Raw genomic sequence first — 12171 nt, forward strand, 5'->3', positions numbered from 1 at the left:
CGACGTTATCACTGACTTTCGGACAAATTCAGTGACCTACAATATTAAGATCATTTTAGTCACGCAAAGTATGAAAATAATCGTAAAATCCAATCAAATCGGAATAATCACTTTATAAATATTAGACTGGGCCTAATAATTAATATATACCTACTTAAAATTATAATTTATAGAAACTGGCATTTGTTTGGTTTTTGGTTGTTTTTTTTTTTTTTCTTCTTTTTTCTTTCTTTTTGGCACTAAGGACTGACGATCCTCCATATATTTTATAACCTCTGCAGAACGCGCGCGAATTACCCTCCAATGAAGATTTTAATTTTGATATTGGTATGAGTAAAATGTTGAAATGGGGTTGCAGGAAGAGGATCATATCTTCAATACGCGTTGCATATTGCAAATGAAGATATTATTTAAAATTAATACGCGAGTTTGTTCGTTTATATAATTTAATTTAATAATAATATAATAATATCGATAACAATTTACCGTCCCCTATTATAATACTTTTGCGAAAGTTATTTTATTATTTATATAATTGTACACCCGTGCCAAGCCCTAATTTCATACTTGTCATCGTCGAAAATATGTTATACACTACTACGTCATAAACAAGGAGAAATATCTCAGGGTTGGGTATAGGGCGTTCCATACCACTTCTATTTGGGTCTGACCCTTGAACTCTCGGGTTGGGCCCGCAATTATTTACATGATTATTATTAAAAATTTTTAAATCGTCTCGATCATTCGAGTAGTTTTAAAAAATCGTAGAAAATTTCAATCGAGTCGTAAAAATCTAAAAAAAAAAAAACACAAACCGAGTGCCTTTCACAGTGAGAACAATCGTACGAAAAATCGCAGGCCCAATCCGAGCGGTCAAAGGTCGGACCTAGGTCGAAGTGGTATTGGAATACCCTGTATATTATACATATGCGATTAACTTAAGCCGTTGCGGCCAGCTTGTGAACCGCTTCAGGTGCTTCTTCACATTTGGTACTTAAGCTGATCGTAGTACATGGTTGTCGGAGGTGGCGTCGAGGTGTGAGCGATGTTATTCGCCCCGATGCTCATGTTCGTTACCGAGGTGGGAACGTTCAGGCTGCCAACCGAGTTTCCGAGGCCGCCAAGGTTTCCCAGATTACCCAGGTTACCCAGACTCAGGGCGCCCAGCGAACTCAGGGAATTCAGCGAGCTCAAAGAACTCAAGGGGACCGAAGACGGCGGTGGCGGAAGGTACGATTTCCTCTCGACCAAACCACCCCCCGAACTGCTTGAGCTTGAGCTTGAACACTGCATTCGCATACCTGCAAGCAGACAATTCCGGAGATGTTAGAAGGTGCAGAGTATATGGGAAGAGGAGAAGGAGTTGGTGTGCCATGTCGTGCAATGGTCCGTCTTCGAGGGAAGAAGAGGAATTTGGTAACTGGGGGTCGATTACGTAATTTCACTTTTCACATTTCCCAGCATCCAAGCATTTTGATTGGTTTCCAAAGTTTGATCGACCAATCGGAAAGCTTGGATGGTGGGAACCATCGACCCCTTGATGCGCAGAGATGGTATTCGCACTGTCCGCGTTTTTGTTTTCGTTCTTACGATCTTCGAGCTTATACTCTTGTTGAATTCTATTTGAAAAATGGAAAGTGCTTTAACATCGCCTGATAGGGATCAGTCCTGTAATGGCCTCGTTGCTGGTTGGGGGTCACGATGATGATGATGACGATGACGAGGGACGCGAAGGGGAGCCTCAATCTCAAGAGCTTTCAACTTTCAAGTGCGTTCCACTTCATGTCGTGCAGCGTACGGACGCTCCTATACTATATATTCCAATGTGGAAACCCTGTGCTGTTACGGAATGCCTTCTATCCTGGAACATGTCGCGCGCGCGCGTGTGTGTGTGTGTATAAAGGCGACGTGGGTATAACGTACAAGTTTTGCTTTGGAGTGGAGGACCATTTTTGGCAATTTATGACCACCTTAAATTAGAATTAATCGCGACGAAAGACGCTGAACAAGTTGTTTTGGTACGTGTGACTATACCTACTATAGGTATGCTTATGGAGAAAACGAAATTCGGTATTCTTCAATTATACTTTATGCGGTTGGACGACTTCTTTTTTTTCACTGACCTCGATTACAATTCACTACCAGAATAAACCAAACATTTGGTTGACATTGGCAATACAATACATCTAAATGACAATACCAAATTATTTGGTTTACACTGTAATATTTTCAAACGATTTGATCTGTTTTACCAAAATTTACTTGGCGACGAAACCAGTTCCTTAGAATGATTAATAGTAAAGATGTTGAGTAGACCAGATCTTTTTCGTAGTGTGTTGTGGCTATCAACGCTTAGGATTCTTGATGTGCAGTTGTGTTCTCTATGTTATCGGTTCCGTTTTCGTCTACGCAATCATGCACGGCATGATTCACAAAAGTTGTGTTCTCACATTTTCTAATATAAAAGCAGGAATTTTCTAATTTTTATCAGGCCTTCCAGGACCCCATGACGTAAGGAAATAAGGTGTGTCATGACTGAAGACTGACTTTCGCTCAGTCTGCACATATCCAAGATGATGTCACAGATATCACGTAAATAGGTTACTTGAGGTTACTTATTTATTTTCATATATTCTGTTTGCTGAAAATTGCCAGTTTGTGCAGTCAAAAGTTGAAAAAATGATAATGTAAACATTAAGGGACAAAATATCGAGCCTACATGACGTCACCTTGGATATGTTCTCTGATTGGTTCAACTAAAGCGTACGCGTATTGTTTCACCTCATTTCCTTACATCATGAAGGACCCTATTATACATCCAATTCCAATTGTTGAGACGAAAAAGACCCTGGCAATTGAAATCCGACAAACTTCTCACATTCCAATCATTCATCCTGCAGCTCAACTTATTATACACATACCAACAATAAGTTGTCGATGAATACAAAACCAAACCCGTTAACATCGCTGAATCTATATTTTCTCCCGATTGTCAATGTCCACTCTTTTTCATGTCCATCTTCTCAAGTTGATCCCGATCCCATCAGCCATGGCTATTCCAGCATCCGCATTGACAACGAGCATCGATCATGCGTAAAATGGAGTGTCCATGCGCAATATTACGTGCGCGTATACAATCGTTGGGTATAACATATTAAGCACAAATGCGAGTGTATGGAGCAGGGTTATAGGCGTCGCGGGTGGTCCTTGAGGCTCGCTCTGAGCTGCCAGTCAAAGTCTCTCACGGACTCGAATGAGTGAAATGCGCTAGCCTCGCGCGCGTTTTCCCCGCTTCAGGCGCACGTGGGGCTGTTGCTGTTGCTGTTGCTGTTGCTGCTACCGCTGCTTTTGCTGCTGCTGCAGACCAGCCAGCAGGGAGGGACGGAGACAGGGAGGAGGCGCCATGTGCCAGGGAATTTTATACCCCGACAGCGTCCGTACTCCTTTTATTTTTTATCTTTCCTTTAAATTCTCTTTTTCTTTCTTCAACTCCTTTTTCATCTACGGTTTCTTCTCTCTTTTAATATTTCTTTCTTCGCTCCGATTATTGCACAACGTTCAATCTGACGGTACGTTCTATGTCATACATGGTGTCGGGAAGTGGTATGGTCATGGTGAATAGATTCAGACACGACCGACCTCCGGTATAATCATGATGGAATTTCAGGAAATGGGGGAACCACCGTGTCTATCAGTGCTACGTTGGTACAGAGTCATTAGATGAAATCATGTAGAGAATAGGTATAACAGCGGTTTTCTCATCTTTCTCACATGACGTCACCGTGCTGTCGCGTGTAACCGAAGGAGAAATGATTAAACGATCGTGTTAACATGAATAAAAAAAAGTCCAACACCTAATCCACGTAACCAATGAAATGGAACTACACCTGTAATAGAACCATTAACCTAACCTAACCTAACCAATGAAATGGAACTACACCTCTAACCGAACCACTGACCTAACCTAGCCTAACCTAACCTAACGTAACCTAACCAATGAAATGAAACTAAACATGTAACTAAACCATGTTATACCGTATTGTACACTGCACAATGCACTGTGTACTGGATGAATTGCAGAGTGTGAAACTGTGTCGAGGATGACGTCATGAGGACAGTGAGACAGATGAGAAAAGAGAGAGAGAAAGAGACAGAGATTTGCCAATGTTTGCAATTAGACCCGATTGTGCCAGAAATATCCACGACTTGAGAAAACAGCAAGAACGTGGATCGGTTGGTTTACGTTTCGTAAAGAAAATTGCCCAACTACACAAGCTGCTGCCTGGGCCGCTGCCTACGGCTCCCATCTCAAATTCCGTAACGCTTTAATACGCCTCCGACTCTGTTAAACGACGGTAGGTACCTATATAACCGGCCGCGACTAAAACGGATTTAAAAGAAACCGTGTCCCGATACATTTTGCGACTCATCCAGTCATCCCCACACCCACGCGAGGTGCTTGCTCTTGCAATTTACGATCTGACGTATGGAGCGTTTATCCGATTCTACAACGTATAATAGATTATAAGTCCGGTCTTCTTTTGACCTCGATCATTCAAGTTATATGGATAGGTACATACGTACCGATCATCTTGACACGTCGACAAATTTTGAGTATCCGTCTCTCTATATAACCTCCAAATCGTTATATCATTATCGTCGTCGTCGTATCATTATTGCTTGAATTTTGTGCTTGTGACAAACACGATTCGTGCAGCAGTTTCGAAAACGGGACCAAAAATCCATTTTGTAAAAATCGTAAATCAAATTAGAACCTGATAGGTACCTGGCTTTGTGTTTGGCAATATTATATACCTACGAATTAATTGAAAGGTTTTCATCGATTCGTATTTAAAAATTGGATCGGATAGATTATACGCGGCAATCCTTCTATAATGCCATGCAGTACTGAACACTAAATTTTCATCTCAACTTTATACCGCCACCACCGCCATCACCATCACCGTGAACGTTTTGTGCGTGCCGCGGGTAGTCTACATCTTTCCGCGTCTTCTGTAGTAGATTAGGGAACATCTTGTTTATCGTAGTCGTAAATATTTGGGCGATAAACGGTTTCGGATCACACTTATGCCCGCTAAGTAAGCCACACCGCCAGCTTCTCCGTCCACGGACAAATACATCCATACATACATGCACACGCTTATGTTTGCATGTATGAATATGCATAGATATAGGTACTTGCTGTTCGTCGTGCGGTTTTTCATACTTGCATAACTACAAATCTCACCACGATTATGTTCGCACGTTTCAGAGTAAACCGCGGTCTCCTGGCGTGTTCGACATGGACGGTAACATGGAATCTACTACATAGTGAGCCTAACGCACAGATACTGATGTTTTAGTTACACTGAACAATAGAGAACCACTACAGCCTTGTAGGTAAGTGCAGAGACTGTACAGAGACAAGTGGATCTAGGGTGAAATTTGATCACTGGATGTAGAGACTCTACAGTCAAGTCTTCGTTATACCTTTATCGTTGGTAGTAGGTACAGTGTTTTGGTGTATACGGGATGCAGTAGCACTTCACTAACGGTATAACTATATACATTCCAGTTTCATTTCGTTCGATAGTGGTGTAGGTACGTGAGATCCAAATACACTTCATCATCATTATTATCATCATCATGTGAACATCGCGCCAACGCACCTTCGGGACGTTGCAGATACAGGATTACGGGTTGAATCGTTTACGTGGCTGCAGGGGCGAGTTTGAGCTCGATCTTCTCCACCCAGCGCGCTAAATAAATCTCGTACCATAGGAACAACGTCGCTGCAGCGGTAGGTATACGAAGAAGAGGATGAGGAAGAGTGATGGATGTGAGTCGCGACAGCGTTACACGTGTTAACTTACGACCCGGGAGTTACGAGAGTACGAGAAACGGGGCGTGACAGCCCCGTCACCCCGGCTAATAGGCCCTGTCAACCGTCCCGGAAAGTTACGGAATCTCGCACCCTAAGTGCGCCCGCGACAAACGCTCCAAGTTCCATTGCCTCGCGGACTGCAGGGAACCCGCCTCGTGATCACCATCGTCATCGTCGTCGTCAACGTCGTCGCGGTATCTCGGAATTATCCGGGTCCAGCACGACGTAAGCTTTGCCCTTTCGAACACCCTCGTCACGAGCTGCTGGGTGGGCGACGGACGAAGTGCGACGATGTCTTCTGCTCGTTTCGTGACGTACCGTTTCACGTCGTATCGGGGCCATGTGGAAAATTTGTTACAGTTTACGAGCTTTTAGGCGCCGGACCGTGAAATTTGAAACTGTCGACAGCACTCTGTGCTGGTGGAAAATCTTTCTCGACCATCGTCATTCCTCCGAACTGCAGCAGAGGAATGTACGTAGAGGAAACGGAAGACGCGAAATTCTGTTATAGATTCTATAGTCTACAGGTCCTATTCTTACAAACTGCTACACCCCCTGGTATAATCCTGTTTCAATTTTTTTTTTACCTTTCATCCTCTTATTTTCCTTCGGGATAAGAGCTGAGTATTGTAAGAATCCCGGTGCGGGTTTATTTTGACAGTACGAGCTATCAGGGGCCGTAACATATTTTTTTAACCGAACAGACTGCACGTTAAGAACGCTGGGCAATGAATCACTGTACCCACACATCCTTATAGATTGATCGAATCGGATAACGGGCTTGATTGACTTTTGTTAGTGATTATATGTGGTGATCGTCACGGTCGAATTGCTTCAGTCTGCTGAATTCTTTTTAAATACTGTTCTAACCTGAGAAAACGACAATAACATTAACTGATCGTAACAGTTAATTGACGCATACAATTTATACCTTGAATATCTTTGTCCGGGATTTAAATTCCTCCTACCATAGAATTCCCGAGTCTCGATTCGTACCGCATATAATACAGGGAATCGTACATACTCGGTAAAAGTTCCAAGCGTTAAACGACCTACTTGACACGTATGGTAAACCTCGTGATTCATCGTCCCGCCGGACAGGATGCGGAGTCGGTGTAACCGGCAACCGATTTGGCGATGAGGAAAATGAAAACACGGACACACCACACACTCGTAATGAATGAAAATTCTTACCGTGATGATCCGTGTTGTGGGTACTGGCTACTACGGAGGTTGCGGAGTTTGATGAACCAGCGATTCCAACGCCGACCGGAGTCTGGCATCCGCTGTGGGTTGAATTCGAGCTAGAATTTGCAATCGGGCTGGAGGCTGGCTGCGGCTGAGAGTGCGAGTGCGAATGCGAGTGCGAATGTCCATGGGAATGGGGGTGAGAGTGTTGCGTGTGGTTGTGGGGGTGAGAGACCCCGAGTCCGGACGAGGATCCGCCGCTCGAGGATGATCCCTGCTGGACGGAACCTTGGATGTTGTATATCGGGGCAGGGTAGTAGTCCTGGTGATGGTGGGCCGGGTTCGGTGTCGAGGGGTTCGATCCCGTGGAGTTGTTGTTGCTCTTGGGGTACATTATCTGATCGGAGTCGTTACCCTTGAATGACATCTCGGCGTCCTCGGTCTTGTATGCGGCAAGATCGGTGCCGTTTCGGTAGGGCACTTCGGTCTTGAAGGTTACCCCAACGCCGCCCTCGTTTCCCCGGGTGTAAAGCGCCTCGTTGTTCTTGTACAAGTGGTCCCCGGTCTTGTAGGTGACCTCGGTCGTCTTGTAGGTGACCTCGGCGATCGGCGTCTTGTAAGGCGTCTCGGCGTAGCCCCAATCCGCCGTCATTCCGGTAGTCGGACCGTACATCGCGTAGTCTTGGTAGTTCTGGTACTGGTTCTGGTACCCATTAACGTAGTCGGCTCCGGCTCCCGCCGCCGCAGCCGCAGCCAGAGATCCCTCGTAACCGGGATTCTGGACACCGACGGGAGTCGCCGTCGCGAAGTATTGAGGGTACTGTGGTTTCAGGGCCTGGCACTTTCGCCGGAAGCCGCGGGGACGTCGCCGGAAGCTTCCTTCCTCGAACATGAACTCGCTCGCCGGATCGATGGTCCAGTAGTGCCCTTTTCCCGGCCGACCGAGACCCTTGGGAAGTTTTATGAAGCACTCGTTCAGGCTCAGGTTGTGTCTTACCGAGTTCTTCCAGCCTTGGTAAGCCCCGCGGAAGAATGGGAACCGTTGTTGGAGGAAGGTGTAAATCTCCGACAGTGTCAGTCGCTTTCCCGGACTCGATTGGATCGCCATCACTATCAGCGCGATGTACGAATAAGGCGGTTTCTCCTGACGACGTGCTCCAGGCTTGCGGGGCGCCTCCGTCGACTGGCTCACCTGGGATAACGGGCTTATCAACGACTCTTGGAGGCTCTGGCTTCCACTCCTTCCCGAATTAACGGCGCTTCCTCCCGCCCCGTGAGATTCCTGCAGGACGTTTGGACCACCCTCCGACTCATTCTTCATTATCACCGAGCTACCGTGGAGCAAAATTTTGAAGCCGTTACCCGAGACGCGTGTCTCGCTTGGTATATATCAAACTAACAACGAACCAAATCTATCCACCCCTCTATTTTTCTTTCTTTATTCTTTTTTGGTTCGTCAAACTCGTCCCGGCGACGACTCGACGCACATTTCCGAACGTTGATTTGTAATATTCCTCTCGGTTTTTTCAACTTTCTCTGACCGTTTGTACCTGTTCCAAGTCTTCGAGCCCACGCGACACAAACACTTTTATATTACGTCACTTTTCACAAAATCAGTCTTCTTGATACTCTGTATTCGTTGACATCAAATCCACCGTTCACTGTTCGACGCGTTTACACATTGACAAAAATATATATCACGTATTTATATAGTAGTATTAGAATATCCGTCAAGTTTTTGTATCACGTAAGCACGAGTGAAAATTGTGCCAACACCATGTCACTACAGTAAGCGAGTACACAGATAATGAGTATAAATACGTGTGTCGATGACGAACAACGTCTTCGGCCGCGATGGTGTGTGAGAAAAAACTTAAAGTGTGTAAATATCGCCCGTCTAAGGATATCAACTGTTTACGTCCTTCGGATATATCCAAACATTTATTCGAACCGGCACCGTGTAGTATAACGGCAGCTCGGACAATGGCTTGAGTTTGTAATTATTTATATACGAGTAAATTGTTTGCGCGATCTTTTCCCGGGGAGTAATTATTTAGGTTCGACGCGGCGGGGTTCGTGGTGGAGACTGGCTGCTGAGCTGCTCCCACATAAGTGTTTCGTCTCACTAAACCTAAGTCACACTTCTTTACTCTTTGGTCACGTGGCTTCTCATGGGTGGCAACCGAGGCGTGGTCAGAAACGCCTACAACCGTCTCAGCTATCACCAGTATTCTTCCTTCCTTACACTGCCGACTGATTATATTCTAGCGATATATTCGACCAAGGAGAAACTAAGGACGAAGGTATTCCAAAATTATTCGTTAAAATTATGGTGTGGCTTTCTTTCTTTGTCACTCGTTTTATTATTTTCAAATGAGATTTTAGTCGTTTAAACGTGCAGACAAAGTCACATCCGTTTGTCTTTGTACGGTTCTGGTCCTCATGGCGATCAGGTTTTTGTTACACATACCTTGGGCTCAAAAATTGAGCACTTTTTTTTATCTGGTTACCGACCAATTGTTTTCGAATCCGTTTCGAAACTGATCGGTTCCCTTCGCTTCTACTCTTTCGATTCGAAGATTGATCCGAGTTCTCATCCCCATATGTCGGAAAGCCAAACTCGATTTTGTTATTTCGCCATCCTCACTCGTGCAGAGTAACGATATTCAGACTCTTCGGATGCTGACACAGTCCAGGCGGCTAGAATCAACAATAAAGCGAGAAAACACTATCGTAGAATCTTAATTTCCGTCCATCCTACTCCTCCCCGATGAAGCCGATAATTTTGAGGTGTGGAATTTTCCCGGTAAACCTTAAGCTCGTCTGCGGACTCGGCGAAATGAGTTTAAGAGCAAAAAGCAGCGAGTCACGTAGCTCGCTCTGGACAGACTTCGGAAGCCTGTGTAACACCCTCGTGTATTTAAAAACGCGCATGGGGGAATCGAGCGTGGGATGATTCCTCGAGTCGATTCGGTTATCCTCAGTCAACGGATGGAGATGAACGAGGCTACGGATCTGTGAGGCTGGAAGACTCGTCGCTCTTATTCGTCGAGAGGAGAACCAGTCATCGGGCCAGCCGAGAATTCCGGAGTTCCGCCCACCTCTCATCATCCCCGACACTCTCTAATAACACGATGCTGCAAGCTCCTCGGGACGCACATCCGTTGCAAGCTTCGCCATTCTTTATTCCACGTATCACCTTCGCACGATCGACCGGATCATCTAATTGGATCGATAATTAAGCCGCGACGCACGCACCGTTACTTGTTACTACTCTTAAAAATTTATCTGCCACATGACACGTACCTACTTCATACTGTCAACGCGTCCGTGACATCTTGGTATTGATCTCACCGACGTGACGATCGATTGCTCGATAATTATTCACAGTCGGACGAACATCGACCAGGAAAGCTCCGTTATCAGGACCTGCAGAACTTCGAGCATGTAACTATAATTAATCGGATCACTGTTCGGTTTTATAACGAATCGAGCGTTATATATCTGCTTGATTGATTCTTCGTCGCGGAAGAAAGGATTTTTTGTGATTTGGTTCCATTTTTATTTTTATTTTTTATTTTTTTTCTTCCTCTATCGAATTCGGTGTGCAATAATATGAGTAAAAAAAGAATCGTGGCCAAACGTATGTAACGATCTATGTACCTACCTTGTGACTTGGAAAGTTTTAATTCTGCACGTCGGCTGCTTGTTTTTGGGGATTTTTTTAAACATTCAGTGGTCGGATAATGCAAGATGAAAATATACATCGCCGTCGTGAGTATGGTGTGGAAAACGTGTAATTGACGGAGCGTGAAATTACGTTTTTGCGCAATTGCATAAATCCAAGTCTATCGTTGCCGTTAATGGTTTGATTCAACGCAGTTCCGCGCACTTGCTATATTTGAAACTTGATTATCGAAATTGTGTTTGAAATTTTTGTAAACCAAAAATAATCGTGCATATTAAATTTGTACTTGAACACGAACCAGTATAATGTACATGGATCTAAAACTAGAGTGAACGAAGTATAATTTCAAAAAATTACTGTTTCGGGTATAAATTTGATGGATAATGATCAATTCGATGATCGAACAATCTCTAGATCCTAGATCTAGAACAATCTTTGCGAGGTTCGAGTCCACTGAAATGACGATCTATCGATCTCTCAAGTTATAAACAGAGTGATAACAACTGGCAAAAAATAAACGACGCGGTTGTTCTCGTAATTTTGGTTGTTGAATCAGGCCGACATAGCTACACTATTCGTTATATCCAGTCATCGACTCGTCATCTTCTCGGTGTTGGTAGAGTCTCGTGTATAGCCACGGTTGATTCTCCTCCTTTCGATGACGGTGAACGCGGTTCTGGCTCATGCGAGGCCATGAATCCTCGAGTAGTTTGTTTGTCTTTGAGGAAGAGCCGAGCGTACGTTCAAACGACGTGGCGAAAGAGATGCGCCGACCGAGTAGGTTCAGCGGCCATCTTTTTTACTCGTCCCCTCGCTGCACCAAAATCTACGTGCCTTGTAACCCTACCGCGAGAACGTCGTCCTCGATCTCGACGTTTAAAACCTCTGTCCGCGGTTGCGTCTGCAGAAGGATGCTGCTGAAGCCCCCGAGGGAGAAGGGTTAACATTTTCCAGGAGTCGGGTCTGAAATCGGAGACGATTTTCTCTCCGCACATCCTTATTCTTGTCATACCTATTATATACCCTTGAATTCGACGTAAGAGATCCTCGGTAGCCGGGAATTGTTATAAGTGCTGATATCCTCTCTTATACTCTAGATCATCAGCTATAATCTAGAGTGTGTTTTTAACTATTAACTCGGAGTTTTTCCATCCACGTGTTTTATACGTTAGGCTGAGTATTTTAGAAAATAATTATTTGCCATTTTACACCATGGCAACCCAGGTTAAAAGAAAGGTTTTGTCAAAATATGACCGTTCTTATTATACGTTACGTGGAAGATCGCGCTCGGTTGATCTTCTTCTTTTCTTTTCGCACAAAAAAAATTTTTAACACCACCTCGACGACGTTGAAATTTTGAAAAACAGGTTATTATCGGGAATTTTGAAATTGAGATATCCTTAAATCCACG

At 44.5% G+C, this 12171-nt stretch overlaps 2 protein-coding genes across 2 annotated transcripts in view; one reads left to right on the top strand and one right to left on the bottom strand.

Annotated features, from left to right (window-relative positions):
* LOC107222284 overlaps positions 1–12171 on the top strand; it is a 149378-nt gene that overhangs the window by 48109 nt on the left and 89098 nt on the right. The gene's annotated exons all lie outside the window — the stretch shown is intronic.
* Positions 815–9172, bottom strand: LOC107222287 (forkhead box protein biniou-like). The gene is made up of 2 exons (XM_015661578.2): positions 7079–9172; positions 815–1301 (listed from the first exon to the last, which is right to left on the bottom strand). The coding sequence occupies exons 1-2, from the start codon at positions 8391–8393 to the stop codon at positions 982–984; spliced, it is 1635 nt and encodes a 544-aa protein (XP_015517064.1). The 5' UTR covers positions 8394–9172; the 3' UTR covers positions 815–981.

This window comes from Neodiprion lecontei, chromosome 2 (genome assembly GCF_021901455.1).
Source record: "Neodiprion lecontei isolate iyNeoLeco1 chromosome 2, iyNeoLeco1.1, whole genome shotgun sequence".
NCBI classification, from domain to species: Eukaryota; Metazoa; Arthropoda; class Insecta; order Hymenoptera; family Diprionidae; genus Neodiprion; species Neodiprion lecontei.